Source organism: Lycium barbarum, chromosome 12 (assembly GCF_019175385.1).
Source record: "Lycium barbarum isolate Lr01 chromosome 12, ASM1917538v2, whole genome shotgun sequence".
Classification (NCBI taxonomy): Eukaryota; Viridiplantae; Streptophyta; class Magnoliopsida; order Solanales; family Solanaceae; genus Lycium; species Lycium barbarum.
Window position 1 is genome coordinate 23354717 of NC_083348.1, and position 21385 is coordinate 23376101.

A 21385-nucleotide genomic window follows, 5' to 3' on the forward strand; every position below is an offset into this window, starting at 1 on the left:
TCTTAATGGACACTGGAGTCCCATGGAATCTGGAACATTCCTAAATATATAACTTGGTAAAATCTTCTGCTAAAACGGCTTTCACTTACAGCCAATTTGGAAACATAGCCACGAAATCGGCCACATTCCTCTTCATGTCATTCCACCAATAAACCTCCTTAAGGTTATGATACATTTTGTGGATCTTGGGTAAGTTGAATATCTGTAATTGAGTGCCTCTGTTGTAATCCTCTCTTTGCCTCTATCTATATCTGGGACGCATAATTTTCCTTGGTATTTTAGAGTACCATCATCCGCCCCCCCCCCCCTTTTTCGAAAGCCATGGATATATGCATGTGGATCCTTTCCTTTAGATGCAATAGATAGTGATCATGAAACTATTTTCCTCTCTTGCTCAGCCACTAAGGAGGATTTGGCTCTGTTCTGTACAACAACTCTACTATTTTCGGGGTCTAAAAGTTGAACTCTTAGGTTTGCTAAATGATGAACTTCCCTATCCATGATTCTCGTGTCTGCTTCAATATGAGATAAACTCCCCATACTTAATTTCTTTCTGAGATACTCCCGGAAATATTTGTAGTATTGCTGCGAGCTAAGCCTTTGAACACCACCCTAGAGATTACAGTCTAGTGCAATTGTACTGCCCCAATCATTGATAACTGGGCATGATTTTATAGCTCTTCTATGATCACTTAATCAATAATAAATTATCTTGACACAAAGTCAATCTACGATCATTCTACTCAATTCGTGTTTCTTGTACGTGCGAGGCACATTCCTCATGGAGGTTATCTTATTGTGCCCTCATTACTGACTTAGGTTCTTTATCTCTAATGCTAACCCTTCGAGTTTTCAAATGTTGAGCTGGACTTACTAATGATGTACACATCTCTCCCTTAGATTAAAGGTTAAGGTCTTATGCTTGCGGATCCTTCTCACTTGTTGGGATCCAACTAACTTTCCGTATCTTCATAATTCTTTGCACTTTACGTCACTAACTACTCATCCTTCTCCTCACTTCTGAGAAATATTCTAACTAGAAAAAACTGAATTACTTACATGGACCAAGAAATAATGTATTTTTAATCAGAATATTTTGTCTTAATGACTTAACTTTGCTCCTACTGCCAGTCTTAAGGAAAATCCTTTTGTTTTTTTTATAAAACTCTTACAGACTATTCTTCTGTTGTTTGCTCTCTTACTGCTTAGTTGATTACTTCTTCCACTGTCATTGTACTTTGAGTTTAACTTTAACTCTTTGGGTTCTAACTACCCATTCGGTGTACTCAAACTGTTACGCACTCACTAGTGTTAACCTGACTAAGGATATCAAATTGCACCTTGTCACGGCCCAACTTACAGGCCGTGCAAGTACCTACAATATTACTAACTAGTAGGCGAACCCTTACCAGTCAACCCAATATTCAGCCAATTTTGTTAATGCCAAATACCTAATGATCAAAAATTTGAAAGTAAATCCTCACACTGACTCTATTATTGATACAAGAAAACTGAACAATTCCCGAAATCTAGTCTAGCCAAGTACAAGAGCTCCTATTACTCAAGGATTAACAAATAACAGCATAGTCTCCACCTCGAGTGAGATGAGAAAGGCTGAAGGAAGATGTCCGATAATACACAAGCTGAAACTTTACTTAAAACCTGCAACACATCTACATACTAAAAGGATGTAACAAACGTAGTATTAGTACACCACACGTACTGGTAAGCATCATAGGTCGACTAAGGTTAGTTTAGGCAACACCATATAAAATCAATAAGATAAGCAGATGAGTCAACGGACCCTCAAGGCTCCCAATATATATTATTACATCAACACGAACTCACCTCTCTACTCCCAGCTATTTCGGTCCTCTTGTATCCCACAGTATTACCGGTTATCCGACTAGTTAAAAGTATTCCTATTTCACATTCCCTTAGGCCATTTAATTAAGTCTTATCTCCTCATTTACGCTAATGTCTAATTTCTAATTCTTAGCCTTGGGGCTTTCTATCCAGTTCACTTACTAAGATATTATGCATCCACGAGACATACTCACCACACATCCACTAATCATAGGACTCCTTGAGTGCAGTAGACTTAAAGCAGAAGTGTTACACCTCAGAAATTTTTCCGTACTTGTGTGATGAGTAGAACAACGAAAGGCTTGGGTGCATGATGTTTTGTTAAGTCAGGAATGGCAAATTATGAACTTTTGGAAATAAGGAAGTGGCGGAGAATTTTCAGCTCAGTGGTCGTAAAGGGCACTATACGGCCCGTAAAGTGATTTACGGACCGTATAGTGCAATCGTCCTCCAGCTGTTCAAAAATTTCAAGTTCTGTCAAAGTGTTGAAATGGCTAAAAACGACTTGCAGGACGGCCCGTAAACTGGTTTACAGACCGTAAACCTCGGTCGTAAACTGCCATGTCCCTTAGCCAAACTTTCTATTTTTGAAATGCTTAAAAACGATCGCGGAGGACGGACCGTAAACCACAATACGGTCCGTAAACTGTGGTTTACGACCACTGTTCATCCCGACAATTTTTCATTAAAGATCAGTTTTGTGATTATTAAAAGAAACTTAGGCTTCATTTCATTTCATTTTTCTTCCATATAACTCAAGAATGCTCTAGAACTCTCCAAATATTTCCTCCATAAGAATTCAAGAGAATCAAAGGGAACATTAAGATCAACACCACTAAATTCATGAAAACAAGTGTAAGAACACATCAAAGGATCATCTAAGTCAAGAAATCCTTAAAAGGGTGGAACCAGGGTTTTGCCCAAGTGAAGTATTTCAACTCAAGGCCTGTTCAATCATCATTTAAGGTAAGTTTCATGACTATACCATGTGATTCAAGGTATTGGAAGGCTTAGATACTTAAAATGTAGAAGAGCATAGGAATGGGTCATTATTGAGTGAATAGTGACATAAATGAATGATAGTGGAATTGAATAATGAATGTCGAAGTGTTGTGAGTACAAATACGATATAAATGATGTTTATAACGTGAAACAAGTAGTAAATGCACGAAAGCACTAAGGTGAGCTATAGGGAGAAATATGGGAAAATTGGAGGAAAATGGTGGATTTTGTTAATGGTGCATAAATGATGATTTTGATTGCGATATTGCGAATAGCATTGTGAATGTTGGGGGTAGATATAGAACATGGGAAAAGTAGTATAAACGAAGGAAGTACTGCCCAAATTTTCCTAGAACTAGCGATCCGTTCTTGTAGTTAATTAACTAGTGCAATACGAATTTTCTCATGAAGGTGACGACGTGGTATCGAAGGAGAATAAGTGGACAACAACTTAGCTAAACGGCAAGGTATGTGAGGCTAGTCCTTTCTTTCCAATGGCATGGATCTTATAGTCCGAATTACCATCTTTCTATGAGCCCCTACATTCCAAAAAGTTAAATACCTATATGAGATAAGTTACACGATATGATGATGCTAGGATGATGATGATCTTAATCCTTTCCTACACTCACCTTATGTACCAGTCCTTTCAAGGTGAGGCAGAATGTCCGTAATTGCTCCATAAAATAATCGGGGGGTCACGACCTTACGTCACCCCGATAGAGTAAAGTTGTTCTCAAACCTTACGCATGTGCTATGATAAGATAATTATTTTACAATGAGTACATTATTATGATTATGTTATGATAAGCATGGCATGAGCATTGCATACCGGCCCTAGTTGGCCGGGCAGACACCACTTCAGCGGGCGGCGATACGGATACACCACGACCTTCCGGCGTGGGTAGACACCACTAGTGGGCGGCATGAGATGGTACCCAGGACGCGGGAGGCCTGGTCGCGGGCTTATATTATTGATTATCACACCGTTCTGACACGGGCGGGCAGCTTGCATATGATGCACACATGTTACGATGATAAGTATCAGTAAGACAACATGCATTATTCCATTTATGATTATCGGTCAGATCCATATGCTTTATATTGATGCTCTCATTATATTATTGATGCCTTTCTTCATTGTTCATGCCTCTCATACTCAGTACAATGCTCGTACTGACGTCCTTTCTTTGGACGCTGTGTTCATACCCATAGGTAGACAGGGAGGCGAGCTTGATCCAGATACTTAGGAGCTGTCAGCTGTTGGGAGCACTCCATTGTTCGGAGGTGCTTATGATTTATCTTTGGTATATATGTATATATATTTTGGGCACGACGGAGTCTTGTTCCGTCTATGTATTCATTATGACAGTAGAGGCTCGTAGATACGTAGTGTGGGTCAGGTGGTCTCGAAAGATGCTATTATTATGTATATATTATTCTGATGGCCGAGAGGCATATGTATATAAAGTACTTATGTTTTTATACAAATTATGTTTCCTATACTTTCATGCGTAAAACTGGCAAAAGATCATTAAATGAGTAAAATGAGTAGTAGAGTGAGCGGTGCTGTGTATCTAGCTCCGGGTACCCGTCGCGGCCCCTAGTTGGGTCGTGACAGAAGTGGTATCAGAGCAGTTCGTCCTAGGAAGTGTCTACGAGCCGTGTCTAGTAGAGTCTTATTTATGGTGTGTTGCGCGCCACATCAATAAACAAGAGGCTACAGGGCATTTAGGAAAATGACCATCTTTATTTTTACTAGATCGTGCGATAGAGCCATGCATAGGATTTTATCCTTCCCTAAAAGTGCGTTGTGATTTCAGAATGTCGCCGAAAGGAAAAGCTACAGCTGCCCAGAAAGACAAAGCTACGACGAAGAAGCGGGCAGAAAGGGAGCCTCCGGCGAATGTCGAGGAAAGTGAATCACAGAATGTGGCCTCGCCTAATGTAGGAGAGTAGGGAGGAGCCTCAGTCCCAATTCCTCCGCCAGTTGCTTCGGGTCAACAAGTGACCGAGCCCATACACCTACTGACACAATTGGTTGCCGCCCAGGCACAGCGGCCGAATGCGGGCCTGAGTTACCGTTCCGCCAGTACGAGAGCCTGTGATTTCTTGACTTTAAATCCTCCGAAATTTTTTGGGTCGAAGCCGGATGAGGACCCCCAAGGCTTTGTTGATGAGATGTTGAGGACGCTGAAACTTATGCATGCTTCTGAGACCGAATCGGTAGAGTTGGCCTCTTATAGACTCCGCGATGTGGTGGTGCTATGGTACAAAAATTGGATGATATCAAGAGGAGAGAATGCACCACCTCCCGTTTGGCAAGAATTTGTGGATGCCTTTATTCGTCATTACTTGCCGCCTGAGGTCCGCCGAGCTAGAGTGGACAGGATCTTGAATTTAAAGCAAGGAAGCATGAGTGCTCGAGAGTATAGTATGCAGCTCAATTCGTTGGCCAGATACGCTCCAACTATGGTGGCCGACATGGGAGATAGAGTCTACAGATTTGTGAGAGGCTTAGGACCCCACTTGTTTAGAGATTGTTTAACGGCCTCTTTCCAAGATGGGATGGATATTTCCCGGATACAGGCTCACGCTCAAAATCTTGAGGAACGACAACAACAGCAAAGGAGTGAGCGTGACGGTGATAGGAAACAAGGTAAGAGGGATAGATCGATGGGAGCGAGTAGCGAGTATAGAGGGGGACCGAGGCAGACGCACTCTAGGCACTCAGGTCAGTCAGCGACCAGTGCGCCTCCCAGGTTCTTAGACAGAAGGTTCGAGCGTTCTTTTCAGTCGGGACAAGGCCAGAGTTCGAGGGCCTCCGATTTTCAGTTCAAGGGAGATTTTAGCCAGAGGCGACCCCCAGTACCGCGGTGTAGCCAGTGCAGTAAATTACATTTCGGACAGTGTCGTCAGGGTACCGATGCTTGTTATGCCTGCGGGCAAGTTGGTCACATGATGAGGGATTGCCCTTCGGTGAGAGATAGAGCAGGGACTCAACCCACAGGTTCAGCAGTGGGTTCTTCTTCAGTGCGTCCGACAGCACAGTCTTCTCAGACTACAGCAGGTAGAGGCAGAGGCAGAGGGGGAGCATCTACTTCAGGAGTTGTTCAACCCCGCGTATATGCTTTGGCAGGGCGACAGGATCTTAAATCCTCCCCCGATGTTGTCACAGGTACCTTGACTATATTTTCCCGTGAGGCATATGCTTTGATTGATCCGGGTTCTACTTTCTCTTATGTTAACCCGTATGTTGCTAATTGTATCGGGGTGGAACCCGAGCCGATTAAACCTTTCGAGGTGTTCACCCCGGTTGGTGATCCCGTAATAGTGAGGCAAGTATATAAGAATTGTGTAGTCGTTATATGTGACCGACAAACAAGGGCCGATTTTATTGAACTGGAAATGATAGACTTCGATGTAATAATGGGTATGGATTGGTTAGCGTCGTGTTACGCAAATGTTGATTGCCCGAACGAAAATGGTTCGATTCCAGTTTCCTGGAGAGCCCGTACTTGAATAGAAGGGTAATACGCATCCCCTAAGGGTAGGTTTATTTCCTACCTCAAGGCGAGAAAGATGATAGCCAAGGGCTATTTTTATCATCTAGTTCGGGTTCATGATACAGAGGAAAAGCCGCCAAATTTCCAATCTATCCTGGTAGTAAATGAATTTCCAGATGTATTCCCGGATGAATTTCCAGGTCTTCCTCCAGAAAGGGAAATCGACGTTGCTATCGATGTATTACCAGACACCGAGCCTATTTCTATTCCCCCTTATCGAATGGCTCCGGCAGAACTGAAAGAGCTAAAAGCACAGCTAAAAGATTTACTTGAGAAGGGGTTTATAAGACCCAGTTCATCGCCGTAGGGAGCGCCAGTCTTGTTCGTAAAGAAGAAGGATGGATCTCTACGAATGTGTATCGACTACAGACAGTTGAACAAGGTAACAATAAAGAATAAATATCCTCTTCCCAGAATTGATGATTTATTTGATCAATTACAGGGCGCTAAGTGGTTTTCCAAGATAGATCTGAGATCGGGTTATCATCAGGTGAGAATTAGACAAGCAGATATTCCTAAGACTGCCTTCAGGACAAGATATGGTCACAACGAGTTCCGAGTGATGTCGTTTGGATTGACAAATGCCCCGGCGGTGTTCATGAATTTAATGAATAATGTGTTCAGGCCATTTTTGGATCTCTTCGTGATAGTATTTATAGACGATATTCTGGTATATTCCCGCACAGAGTCAGAACATGCAGACCACCTAAGAATTATTCTTGGCGTTCTTCGAGCCCGAGATTTATATACGAAGTTCTCAAAGTGCGAGTTTTGGCTAAATTCTGTGGCATTTATAGGCCACGTTATTTCAGATGATGGCATCCGAGTCGATACTCAGAAAATAAAAGCTGTGAAAGCTTGGCCAAAGCCTACGACGCCTACAGAAGTTCGTAGTTTTCTGGGTTTGGCAGGTTATTATCGAAGATTCGTAGAGGGATTTTCATCTATTTCAGCCCCATTAACGAAGCTAACCCAGAAGTCAGCGAAATTTCAGTGGAATGATGCTTGTGAGCGTAGTTTCCAAGAGCTAAAGGATAGATTGACCTCAGCTCTAGTGTTAACACTTCCAGAAGAGCCAGATGGTTATGTCGTGTATTGTGACGCTTCCGGTGTGGGACTAGGATGTGTGCTGATGCAGCATGGCAAGGTTATTGCATATGCTTCGAGACAGTTGCGGAAACATGAACAGAATTATCTGACTCATGATCTCGAATTGGCTGCGGTTATTCATGCCTTAGAGATATGGAGGCATTATCTGTACGGTGTGCACGTTGATATCTATACAGATCACAAGAGTCTTCAACATATTTTTAAGCAGAAGGAGTTGAACCTACGACAGAGGCGGTGGTTGGAATTGTTGAAGGATTATGACGTGAATATTTTATACCACCCCGGGAAAGCGAATGTGGTAGCAGACGCGCTTAGCCGTCGATCAATGGGCAGTTTAAGTGAAGTCCTTTCAGAAAAGAAAGAAATGGTCCGTGAGCTCTATCAACTAGCAAATCTTAGGGTACGTGTAATTGATTCGGGTAAGGCAGGAATTAGTGTTAATGATCCTGCAGTCTCGCCCTTGAATGCGGAGATAAAAGACCGCCAGTACGAATATCCACAGATGTGTCATCACAAGGATGTATCCCGTGGGAAAGAGAAGTCTCCATTTGCAGTTTCCATAGATGGGGTTCTTGGATACCGAGACAGACTGTATGTACCGGATGTGGCAAAATTACGCCAGCGAATTTTAGAGGAAGCGCACCATTCTCGGTATTCCATCCATCCAGGTATGACCAAAATGTATCATGACCTTAAATTGCTATATTGGTGGGATGGCATGAAACGAGACATAGCAGATTTCGTAGCGCAATGTCCGAACTGCCAACAGGTGAAAGCAGAACATCAGAAGCCAGGGGGCTTATTGCAAGCAATGGAAATTCCTACCTGGAAATGGGAAGAGATTAATATGGATTTTATTGTGGGATTACCCCGTTCCCGAGGCAAATATGACTCTATATGGGTGATCGTGGACAGGCTCACGAAAGCAGCTCATCTCCTCCCAGTCAGAACCACGTATTCGACAGAAGATTATGCGAGGTTGTATTTGAAAGAAATTGTGCGACTTCATGGAATTCCTGTAGCCATTACTACAGACAGAGGGGCCCAGTTTACAGCTAAGTTTTGGAAATCGTTTCAAGAAGGGTTAGGTACTCAAGTCAAATTCAGCACGGCATTTCACCCACAGACTGACGGGCAAGCCGAGCGTACCATTCAAACTTTAGAAGATATGTTTCGAGCGTGTGTACTAGACTTCGGCGGTAGTTGGGATGATCATTTGCCATTAATTGAGTTTGCCTACAACAACAACTACCATTCCGGTATTCAAATGGCCCCATATGAAGCTTTGTACGGAAGAAAATGTAGATCCCTAATTGGATGGTTAGAAAACCGTAGAAGTACAATTGATTGGCCCCGACTTGATCCAACAAGCAGTTGAAAAAGTTAAAGTGATTCGAGACCGACTGTTAACAACCCAAAGTCGCCAAAAGTCTTATGCGGACAACCGCCGACGAGATTTGGAATTTCGGGTAAATGATTGGGTATTTCTGAAAGTATCACCGATGAAAGGGGTTATGATATTTGGCAAGAAAGGGAAGCTAAGTCCAAGATACATCGGACCTTATAAAATTATCCGTAAGGTGGGACAGGTAGCATATGAATTGGACCTACCTTCGGAGCTTTAATCAGTCCATCCGGTGTTCCATGTTTCGATGCTCCGCAGGTGTATCGGGGATCCTACAAGAATAGTCCCGGTTGACGATGTGCAGGTGACAGAGAAGCTGACATATGAAGAAGTACCTATTGCCATTTTAGATAGACAGGTGCGACGACTCCGAAATAAAGAAGTCGCTTCGGTCAAGGTTCGATGGTGAAACAACAACCGGGAAGAAATGACTTGGGAAGCGGAAGAAAAGATGAAAGCTAAATACCCGCATTTATTCCAACCCCCGGAAGGGATTCAAGATGAAACGCCGAAGATGTAAGGTATGTACACTTTAGTATTATGCTTTTAGTCGTGTGTGACCATGGATGTGTTGATAGTGTGATATAGCCCTGTAAGGCCATGATATTGTGGGTTGCTGTGACAGGTTGGTAGAGTCAAATTACAAAGGAGACTCTGGAAAAATATTTCTAGAACTCCCGAGTGTCGAACATTCGAGGACGAATGTTCCAAAAAGGGGGGAGAATGTTACACCTCAGAAATTTTTCCATACTTGTGTGATGAGTAGAAAAACGAAAGGCTTGGGTGCATGATGTTATGTTAAGTCAGGAATGGCAAATTATGAACTTTTGGAAATAAGGTAGTGGAGGAGAATTTTCAGCTCAGTGGTCGTAAAGGGCACTATACGGCCCGTAAAGTGATTTACGGACCGTATAGTGCAATCATCCTCTAGCTGTCCAAAAATTTCAAGTTCTGTCAAAGTGTTGAAATGGCTAAAAACGACTTGCAGGACGGCCCGTAAACTTGTTTACGGACCGTAAACCTCGGTCGTAAACTGCCATGTCCCATAGCCAAACTTTCTATTTTTGAAATGCTTAAAAACGATCGCGGAGGACGGACCGTAAACCACAATACAGTCCGTAAACTGTGGTTTACGACCACTGTTCATCCCGACAACTTTTCATTAAAGATCAGTTTTGTGATTATTAAAAGGAACTTAGGCTTCATTTCATTTCATTTTTCTTCCATATAACTCAAGAATGCTCTAGAACTCTCCAAATATTTCCTCCATAAGAATTCAAGAGAATCAAAGGGAACATCAAGATTAACACCACTAAATTCATGAAAACAAGTGTAAGAACACATCAAAGGATCATCTAAGTCAAGAAATCCTTAAAAGGGTGGAACCAGGGTTTTGGCTAAGTGAAGTATTTCAACTCAAGGCCTGTTCAATCATCATTTAAGGTATGTTTCATGACTATACTACGTGATTCAAGGTATTGGAAGGCTTAGATACTTAAAATGTAGAAGAGCATAGGAATGGGTCATTATTGAGTGAATAGTGACATAAATGAATGATAGTGGAATTGAATCATGAATGTTGAAGTGTTGTGAGTACAAATACGATATAAATGATGTTTATAACGTGAAACAAGTAGTAAATGCACGAAAGCACTAAGGTGAGCTATAGGGAGAAATATTGGAAAATTGGTGGAAAATGGTGGATTTTGTTAATGGTGCATAAATGATGATTTTGATTGCGATATTGTGAATAGCATTGTGAATGTTGGGGGTAGATATAGAACATGGGAAAAGTAGTATAAACGAAGGAAGTACTGCCCAAATTTTCCTAGAACTAGCGATCCGTTCTTGCAGTTAATTAACTAATGTAATACGAATTTTCTCATGAAGGTGACGACATGGTATCGAAGGAGAATAAGTGGACAACAAATTAGCTAAACGGCAAAGTATGTGAGGCTAGTCCTTTCTTTCCAATGGCATGGATCTTATAGTCCGAATTACCATCTTCCATGAGCTCCTACATTCCAAAAAGTTATATGCCTATATGAGATAAGTTACACGATATGATGATGCTAGGATGATGATGATGTTAGTCCTTGCCTACACTCACCTTATGTACCAGTCCTTTCAAGGTGAGGCATAATGTCCGTAATTGCTCCATAAAGTAATCAGGGGGTCATGACCTTACGTCACCCCGATAGAGTAAAGTTGTTCTCAAACCTTACGCATGTGCTATGATAAGATAAGTATTTTACAATGAGTACATTATTATGATTATGTTATGATAAGCATGGCATGAGCATTGCATACCGGGCCTAGTTGGCCGGGCAGACACCGCTTCGGCGAGCGGCGATACGGATACTCCACGACCTTCGGGCGTGGGCAGACACCATTAGTGGGCGGCATGAGATGGTACCCCGAACGCGGGAGGCCTGGACGCAGGCTTATATTATTGATTATCACACCGTTCCGACAGGGGCGGGCAGCTTGCATATGATGCACACATGTTACGATGATAAGTATGAGTAAGACAGCATGCATTATTCCATTTATGATTATCGGTCAGATCCATATGCTTTATATTGATGCTCTCATTATATTATTGATGTCTTTCTTCATTGTTCATGCCTCTCATACCCAGTACAATACTCGTACTGACGTCCCTTATTTGGACGCTGTGTTCATGCCCACAGGTAGACAGGAAGGCGAGCTTGATCCAGATACTTAGGAGCTGTCAGCTGTTGGGAGCACTCTATTTTTCGGAGGTGCTTATGATTTCTCTTTGGTATATATGTATATATATTTTGGGCACGACGGAGTCTTGTTCCGTCTATGTATTCATTATGATAGTAGAGGCTCGTAGATACGTAGTGTGGGTCAGGTGGTCTCAAAAGATGCTATTATTATGTATATATTATTCTGATGGCCGAGAGGCATATGTATATAAAGTACTTATCTTTTGATACAAATTATGTTTCCTATACTTTCATGCGTAAAACTGGCAAAAGATCATTAAATGAGTAAAATGAGTAGTAGAGTGAGCGGTGCTTGGTATCTAGCTCCGGGTACCCGTCGCGGCCCCTAGTTGGGTCGTGACAAGAAGTCTACCCTTTAGTAATTCGATCTTACACGTACTTTCATATTGGTTAACACCTCACACAACACAACACAATTATAGGAGATGCATAATACAGTATAATAGACTGACATCACACGATCATAAGGACATAGAAGTATGAAATTTAATGCAATGTAAATGCAATGCAGAGGCCAAATCACACTGTATACACATGCTAACTGATGTCATTGCTCAGTTGTCATTGTTACACCTTTGAAATTTCGTGTCGCTCACATCATGATTATGCTAATGTAAAACTAAACTGGACATGAAGCCCTTGTAATTTTAAGAAGGGTATTTGATAATGCTAAGTGTATACCTTAAGGTTTCAGAGTTATATGAAGCAATGGAAGTAAGTTCATCGGAGAAAGTTTAGGGCGAGTCATGTTTGGAAAGCTTTCACACCATGTGAGGTCCACATTACCTAGAATCACTTTGATGGATAGATATAAGGCCCTTTAGATGGTTAATGAAGTTTTAGAAAAGTGCCAGGAAGGTTCCATAAGGATTGGAGGTCAAACGAATCGAAAGGAGCACGGTTTCGCGAAATCGGGGAAACTAGGGTAGTGTGCGGTCGCACATTGAGTGTGCTGAGCCATACACTACATGCCAACTACCTATTTTGGGTGTAATCACTGGAAAACACCACCCCTAAGTTGTGGGGGGAGTGTGCGGCCGCACACTCAGTGTGCAAGGTCGCATACTCTCCGCCAAGTGAGTCGGGGTGTGATTTGGCCACATTTTTAAATCCCAAACGACCCCAACTGCATTTCCTCCTTTCCACACTTATTTCCTGCCTTTGTAGAGGCTTCCTAAGAGTTATTGGAGGTTCCCAACCACTCCACACCTTTCCATATTATCCAAGCAGAGAATCAACATCAAAAGTCAAAGGTAATCCAAGGAGGGTGATTGTTCTTGCTTCCATTCCAAGGTGTGGTGAACTTGATCTTGGAGGGAGTTGAGTGAGGTGAAGTTCCTTGATTATAAGGTATGTTTTCCATCTTATTCTTATGGTTGAGTGGATGTAAATGTTTAGTAACCCTTAGAAAGGAAAAGAATTAAAGTGGAGAAGCCATGAATGGTGTAATGAAGAAGATGACTATGAAGTGAATCAAAAAGGGGATTTTGGCTAAACTTGGAATTAAATTGTATATAACTTCTTAATGGTGGTATTATGGCTGTTTTTATTGTTTTTTGGGAGTTGTTTTTCAATGTTGTGGGAGTTGATGAAATAGGGGAAGTGCTGCCCAAATTTCGTTAACTCGTTAATTATGCTAGTTTGAGCTTAAAAGTTTTTTCAAAGACTTAACCTTAGTATGATCCTCTTAAACGTATACTTTGCAAACTTTGAAAGAGAACATTAAGTGACTAAGGAGATGTTAAGGTATGTTAAGGCTATCTTTTCTCTCATTTTGGCATGATCTTACGATATGAACCAACAAGTGAGCAAATGAGCTTCCATATTACTCTAATCTTAGAAGCACTAGGAGTACCTCAGTCCTTGATGTTCCTATACCCCTTTTATTATTTTTCCTTCTTTTCATGGGTCTTGAGGTTATTTATGTAGATGATGTTAGTTAAAAGGATATTTATCGAAGATAGTGCGACCTTATGTCACTCCGAGAGTATTACGTATTCATTTCATTTGAGCAATGCATTCATATTCATCTGCTTATTGACCCGTGACCAGAAGGCATTATATACGCGTATATTATATGTATATGGGGTATGGGAAAAGTGATAGGCGTTATATACGCATTGTCACCTGATCAGTTGGTGCACCATGATGATAATATATGGATCGGGCTGCACGTTCCGCAACAATGTATATGATGATGATGATGGCCGCAGAGAGGCCGATGGGATATGAGATAATGGATCGGGCGGAACGTTCCTCAGCACTATGACCTATATATACATGAGCATGATTATCATTTAGAGCATGCATATTATACGCCCACAGAGGCATGGACAGTATATAGATTTATGTAAATACTTTCAGTACTCAGTCATACAGAAGCATTCAGACAGTCAGTTGACTTTTGAGTTCAGATTCCGTTCATGATTCTTATGTTTTTATTACTCCTATGCCTTACATACTCAGTACATTATCCATACTGACTCCCCTATTGCTCGGGGGGCTGCGTTCATACCCACAGGTTCAAGGAGACTGACTGGCGGTCCAGCTCAGTAGGACCTCTACCCAGCGATGGTCAGTGCGCTCCATTTGATCAGAAGTTGTAGTCTATTTTGTAATGCCATTCTTTTGAGATGTATGTGCACATGGGTATGACGGGGCCCTGTCCCGTCCTTTCTACAGCTTTATACTCCAGTAGAGGTCTGTAGACAGTTGTATGTATTGACATATGATGTAGCCTTGTCGACTTCTAATCTTTTATGTACAGCATATGTGGCGGCCTAGTCGGCTGGCATTGTTCTTTCCAGCTCATATATATATATATATATACATATTCTACAGAGTTTATGATGTTCTCCTTTCTTGAGTCAATATAGTCTAGATTGAGCTAATTATGGGCCATTGTGATGTAGTGTTGTTCGGATATAAGCATATGGGTGTTTGGTCAATAGATATCCAGAACTCGTCATGGCTCATCGGTTTGGGTCATGACAGAAGTGGTATCAGAGCAGTTCTGTCCCCGGGTTGTCTATGGACTGTGTCTAGTAGAGTCTTATTTATGGGTATGTTGTGCACCACACTTATAAATAGAAGGCTACAGGACATTTAGGAAATGGTCATTCTTTGTCTCTTAGATCTTGCGATAGAGCCATGTGTTAAGAGTCTGCCTTCTGATGATTTTTTTGTATTTTAGCGATTCCTCACAAGAAAGCTACAGCTGCCCAGAAAGGGCAAGAGAGCGGCTGGTGAGGCCACTAGCCGTACTCAACAAGCTACTAGGGCTCGGGATGAGACTCAGAGTGAGTGTCCATCTCAGACTTCGCATACCCCGCCTCCAGCACCTGCACCCAGTTCCTAAGCCAGATGCATCGGGCCAGGATATGTGGGATGTTGTATAGTTATTGACCAGATTGGTAGCCACTTAGGTTCAGCGCCAGGGAGTTGGTGTTGATCAAGTAGATCGAGCTGGTAGTGTGAGGGTTAAGAATTTTATCGATTTAGATCATCCAGAGTTCTCCGTGTTGCGGCAGAATATGGACCCTCAGGATTTCATTGATGGTCTGCAGAGTACCTTGAGGGTTATGCATGCTGATGAGGTCAAGTCAGTGGAGTTGGCTTCGTATTGGCTCCGTGATATTGCAGTGCAGTGGTATCATACATGGGAGCTATCTAGGGGAGAGAATGCCCCTCTAGCTGTTTGGCGAGAGTTTTTAGATTCTTTTATTCGCCATTATTTACCACCAGAAGTCTGACGGGCCCGAGCATATAGGTTCTTATGTATTGAGCAGGGCAACATGAGTGTTTAGGAGTATTGAGTGCACTTTGATTCTTTGGCTAGATATTCCCCAGCTATGGTGGCTGAGATGGACATCGTTTCGTGGCTGGTCTAGGGCCACATTTGATAAATGAGTGTACGATAGCTGCATTACAGCCGGACATGGATATTTCCCGTATACAGGCATATGCAAAGAATCTGAAAGATCGTAAGCGTCAGCGGCGGACAGAGCGTGAGCGTGATCGAGGCCATGGTAAGAGGGCTAGATCTTTAGATATCGGAAGTGAGTTCAGAGGAGGACAGAGACAACAATATTCCCGGTAACCATTCCATTCTACAGGGAGTACATCTCCGCGGTTTTCAGATCTGAGATTTGATCGGTCTTCTTATTCCAGAGCGGGTCAGAGTTCTAAAGCTTTGGGTTCTCAGCATAGACTGGAGTCAGGCCAGATGAGACCCCCTTTGCTGCGGTGTGCCAAGTGTAGCAAGTTACACGCAGGTCAGTGTCGGCTGGGATCAGATGTTTGTTATGTTTGTGGTAAGCCAAGTCACAGGACGCGGCAGTGTTCGATGAGAGAGAGTGGGGGTATGGTTCAACCCACAGGGTCTGTAGCTGGTTCTTCTTCTGTAGCACACCTTTCAGGGCAAGGTTCTCAGGTACCGGCAGGGCGTGGTAGACAGAGGAGTGGAGCATCTAGCTTGAGTGGACATGAACACCGCGTCTATGCACTAGCCGGTAGATAGGATCGTGAGTCATCTCCTGATGTTGTCACAGGTATATTATCAGTTTCCTCCTATGATGGGTATGCATTGATTGATCCAGGATCTGCCTTATCATATGTTACTCCATTTATTGTTGGCAAGTTTTGGATAGAGCCCTAGTCGATCAAACCTTTTGAGGTGTCTACGCCAGTTGGTGATCCAGTCATAGCTAAGGGAATATATCTGTCACGCTCTAATCTTGTTAGGGTGTGATAGGCAGCCGACCCTTACTTAGGGCCGAGCGAACCCTCTGACTCTTAGTACACACATAATCTCTTTGGATTTTTAAATCAAATAAGAATGAAATACATAGTAAAGGCTTTCAGAAACTTTATTTTCTTCGTGCTCAAATCAAGTAGAATCTGTAATCATAAGGAATCTGTAACATAATACATAATGACACATCGGCTGGTGGAGCCGCTTATAAGACTGACATCCTATACCCACGACTCTGTCTACAAAGTCTCTAACACCGACCAAGATACGATAGTATAAATGCTCTGACTCGGCAACACTCCAAGACCAAATGGAGCTTGCCAATTCCGCTGAAACATCTTCTATAATGGCTTCTGCTCATCTGGGTGTACCTGCGCGGCATGAAACGCAGCCCCCGAAGAAAGGGGGTCAGAACGGAATATGTACTGAGCATGTAAGGCATGGAATACAGAAAAGAGGATCATAACTGAAACAGAGATTTACCAGAATCAAGTATGACTTTTTAAAAACATCAAAGCACTTGCCTTTTTGAAACGAAAATCATGTATGTCATCATCATAAATTTTAAATGAAAATCATGTATGTCATCATCATATATCATATATCATATAACGTGCCCCGGCCCTCTAGTGAGGGACGCGGTGAGTAAATTCATGCATGTCATCACCATATATCATGTATGCATAACGTGTCCCGGCCCTCAAGTGCGGGTCTCGGTGAATGAAGTCATCATATGTCGTCCTGGCCGCCATCCCCTATCATCATATCATCATAAACATATACATATAACATGTCCCGGCCCGCAAGTGAGGGACTCGGTGAACAATGCAGTGGAGTATGCACGAGAACATGTCTTGGCCCGGGACTCAGTGAAGGATACATTAAGGCATGCACAAGCAGAGTAGTGAGAAACTATATGCACATTAAACAACTTTAAGACTCGATGAATAAGTACACAAACGACACGTGAAAGATCATAAACACGTTTCGAGGCAATCCGAGTTAGTATACGAAAGTTAGGGACATTTTACTACAAAAACCACTTTGAACGTTTCAGAAGCTGTTTTTGGAAAATCAAAGCAATAGTCATATCAAGTACCTTTTGAATATTACTATGGACCAAATCAAAATAAAACTTTTGGAACCATACACACGTATCAAGTCATAGCAAAACAATTTTCGGAAGTCAAGAACGTTAGCCATCCTAGTGGCTCTAAGAATAGGAGTTTCTTTGAAATCATACATATACTTTGTCTGTTTGTTTCACAAGGATCATGCCAAAGAAAGAAAGGGTAAGTCTTACATACATGTTCCACGTCCTATTAGCTACACTTATTTATCGAAGCTTGCTAGTCTACATTCAAAAGAATTCACACGATCATTAGATTCGTCGTCATACACTTGCCTTAGTTTCTCAAATAAATTCACTTATAATCTACCAAAATTTCGGCAGCATTTCCCCTGTAAATACATCCATCCCCGAGAATCCAACTCGGCCAAATTATCAATCAACAATCCAAGAATTCAACTCGGCCAAATTATCAACAACAATACCAACAATCATATTTCTAACTTCATCAATTAATTCAAAATGAATTCTAACGCTAGCAATCCTTTCTACACAATTCGACGGCACTTCATTTATATTCAATTCAACCACATATAATCAAGCCAACATCAATACTTACACATTTAAGTGTTAATCCAAAATCATTCTATCATGATTCAAGAACACTTCAAACAATTCACACAATATTCAAAACAACCCAACTAACATGCCACTTCACCCGAAACCTTCCAAATTCAACAAGAACAATAACAACACACTTCCTTTCTTCCAAATTAATGAACTACGCCAACAATCTACATATTAACAATATCATTCATACAATATAAGAATTCATACTAGTGCCACATTAATCTCTACAATGGCCCACATACAATTTCCACTTCATCCCAAACCATTAAATTCTCATTTTACCTCATAGAATCTACCACAACAACAATTACAATACTAAGTAAAATTAGTTCATCACTTCTATACCATGCAACTCCCACACGACTTCACTCCAACATCTATAGTTCCATGAATTCCATCCATTTCCACATACTACAACATGCATAAATCATTCATAACACAAGTAAAAGAAGATTGAATACATACCTTTTCCACTTAACTTCTTGGCTCGGCTAGGGTTGTGAACTTGCACAAATGAATGGTTTTATTGCTCCAACAACCACTCCATGTTAAAGAGGACGTTCCAATTGGTTGGAATACTAGAAGAAAATAATTTTTCTTGATCAATTCCATGGACACAAATTTTTGGAACCATGGCCGAATGGCCCTTATTTTTTTTTCTCCAAGTTTTCTTCTTGAAGTTTCATGAATAATTGTCTTGCTTTGTAAGCTCTTATACACACACACACACACACACACACACACACACACACACATATATATTTATATATATATATATATATATATGCCTCCTATGAAAGGGTGGACACATGCCCCCACCCTTGGCTTGAGTCAATTGGCCAAGACTTGGGGTGGGAACCACACCCACACTACACGGCCAACTTGCCCCTTTCATGAACTTTCTTGAAATTCTTGTGAAATTCCCATTTTGCCCCTAGCATTCCACAATATTACCATGAACCACCTTGTGAATTTCCCTTTTTACCCTTAGCCTTTCTCAATATTTCCATACTAATAAACAACTTGTATATTAAAATAACTTTGGAAGATAGTCTTGCCCTTAACTTACGACGACTACCTTGAAATATCCGAATGTACAAAATACGGGATATAACAATATCGAGGTTGTGTAGTGATAGTTTGTAATCACCATACCCTAGCAGATTTGATTGAGTTAGACATGATCGATTTTGACGTTATTATGGGTATGGATTGATTGGCCTCCTGTTATGCTAATGTTGATTGCAGAATGAAGATAGTTCAATTTCAGTTCCCAGCTGAGCCAGTCCTAGAGTGGAAGTGTAATGCTTCTTCGCCGAGGGGTAGGTTTATTTCCTAACTTAAGGCACGAAAGATAATTTAAAAAGGTTATATTTATCCCCTGGTTCGGGTTCAGGATGTACAAGCAGAGTCACTGACCCTTTAGTCTGTTCCTGTGGTTAATGAGTTCCCAGAAGTATTTCTAGATGATCTCTCACACATTCCTCCAGAGTAGGAGATTGATTTTACAATAGATCTATTGCCAGATACTCAACTAATATCTATTCCTCCTTATAGGATGGCACTTGCAGAATTGAAGGAACTGAAGAAGCAATTGAAGGATTTACTTGACAAGGGCTTTATTAGACCTAGTACATCGCCGTGGGGAGCGCCAGTAGTATTTGTAAGAAAGAAGGATGGCTCCTTGCGAATGTGTATTGATTATTGGCAGTTGAACAAAGTGACTGTGAAGAATAAATATCCACTCCCGAGGATTGATGACTTGTTTCATCAACTACAAGGCGCTAAATACTTCTCGAAGATAGACTTGATATCGGGATATCATCAGGTTAGGGTGAAGGAGGAAGACATCTCGAAAATGGCATTTCGGACTAGATATGGGCATTATGAGTTTCGTGTTATGTCGTTCGGGTTACTGTGTTCATGGACTTCATGAATTACGTATTCAGGCCCTTCTTAGATCAGTTCGTGATTGTGTTTATAGATGATATTCTGGTTTATTCATCGTTGGAGGATAAACATGTAGAACATCAACGAGCAGTGCTTACAGTTCTTCGAGATAGAGAGTTGTATGCCAAGTTCTCTAAGTGTGAGTTCTGGTTGAACTCTGTGGCTTTTCTGGGTCATATTATTTCAAATGAAAGCATTAGAGTAGATACTAAAAAGATTGAAGCTGTGAGGAATTGGCCAAGGCCGACGACACCAATAGAGATACATAGTTTCTTGGGTTTGGCTGGTTATTATAGAAGGTTCGTAGAAGGATTTTCTTCTCTTTCAGCCCCGTTGACTAAGCTGACTCAGAAATCAGCTAAGTTTCAGTGGACAAATGCGTGTGAGCAGAGTTTCTAGATATTAAAGGATAAGTTGACCTCAGCATCCGTTTTGATAGTTCCCGAGGGAACAAATGGCTATGTGATTTATTGTGATGCTTCAGGTATTGGGTTGGGCTGTGTATTAGTATAGCACGATAAGGTTGTTGCTTATGCTTCTAGACAGCTGAAGAAACACGAGAAGAATTATCCAAGCCATGATCTTGAGTTAGCTGCGGTGATCCATGCTTTGAAAATGTGGAGACATTATTTATATGGCATCCATATTGATGTCTATGCCGACCATAAGAGCCTCCAATACATCTTTAAGCAGAAGGACTTGAACTTACGTTAGAGGCGATGGCTAGAGTTGCTAAAGGATTATGATGTTGATATTTTGTACCATCCTGGGAAGGCTAATGTAGTAGCCGATGCTCTTAGTCATAAATCTATGGGTAGCCTATCATATTTGCAGCCAGAGAAGCGGGAGTTAGCCCGTAATGTTTGTCAGCTAGCCAGTTTGGGAGTCCGGCGATAGACTCAGTTGATACAGGAGTTACCGTTCAAGATACAGCAATGTCATCTTTGGTAGCAGAGATAAAGGAGTGTCAGGACAAGCATCCTGTTTTAGTCCATTACCGAGATACGACACCTCAGAAAGAAAAGAAATCCTTTGTGATTACAGGAGATGGAGTACTCAAGTATCGAGGTAGGTTATGTGTTCCTAATGTCGCAGGCCTTCGTCGGCAAGTTATGGGAGAAGCCCATTATTCTCGTTATTCTATCCATCTGGGTACAACAAAGATGTATCATGATCTCAAGGAAGTGTATTGGTGGGATGGCTCGAAGAAAGATATAACGGAGTTTGTCGCTCAATGTCCAAATTGTTAGCAAGTTAAGATAGAGAATCAGAAGCCTG

At 41.6% G+C, this 21385-nt stretch overlaps 1 protein-coding gene across 1 annotated transcript; it reads left to right on the forward strand.

The window, feature by feature from the left end:
- The first annotated feature begins 15642 nt into the window (after positions 1–15642).
- On the forward strand, positions 15643–16224 carry LOC132624172 (uncharacterized). The gene is made up of 2 exons (XM_060338992.1): positions 15643–15733; positions 15821–16224. Exons 1-2 carry the CDS (start codon positions 15643–15645, stop codon positions 16222–16224), a joined length of 495 nt encoding a protein of 164 aa, XP_060194975.1.
- Positions 16225–21385: the final 5161 nt, after the last annotated feature.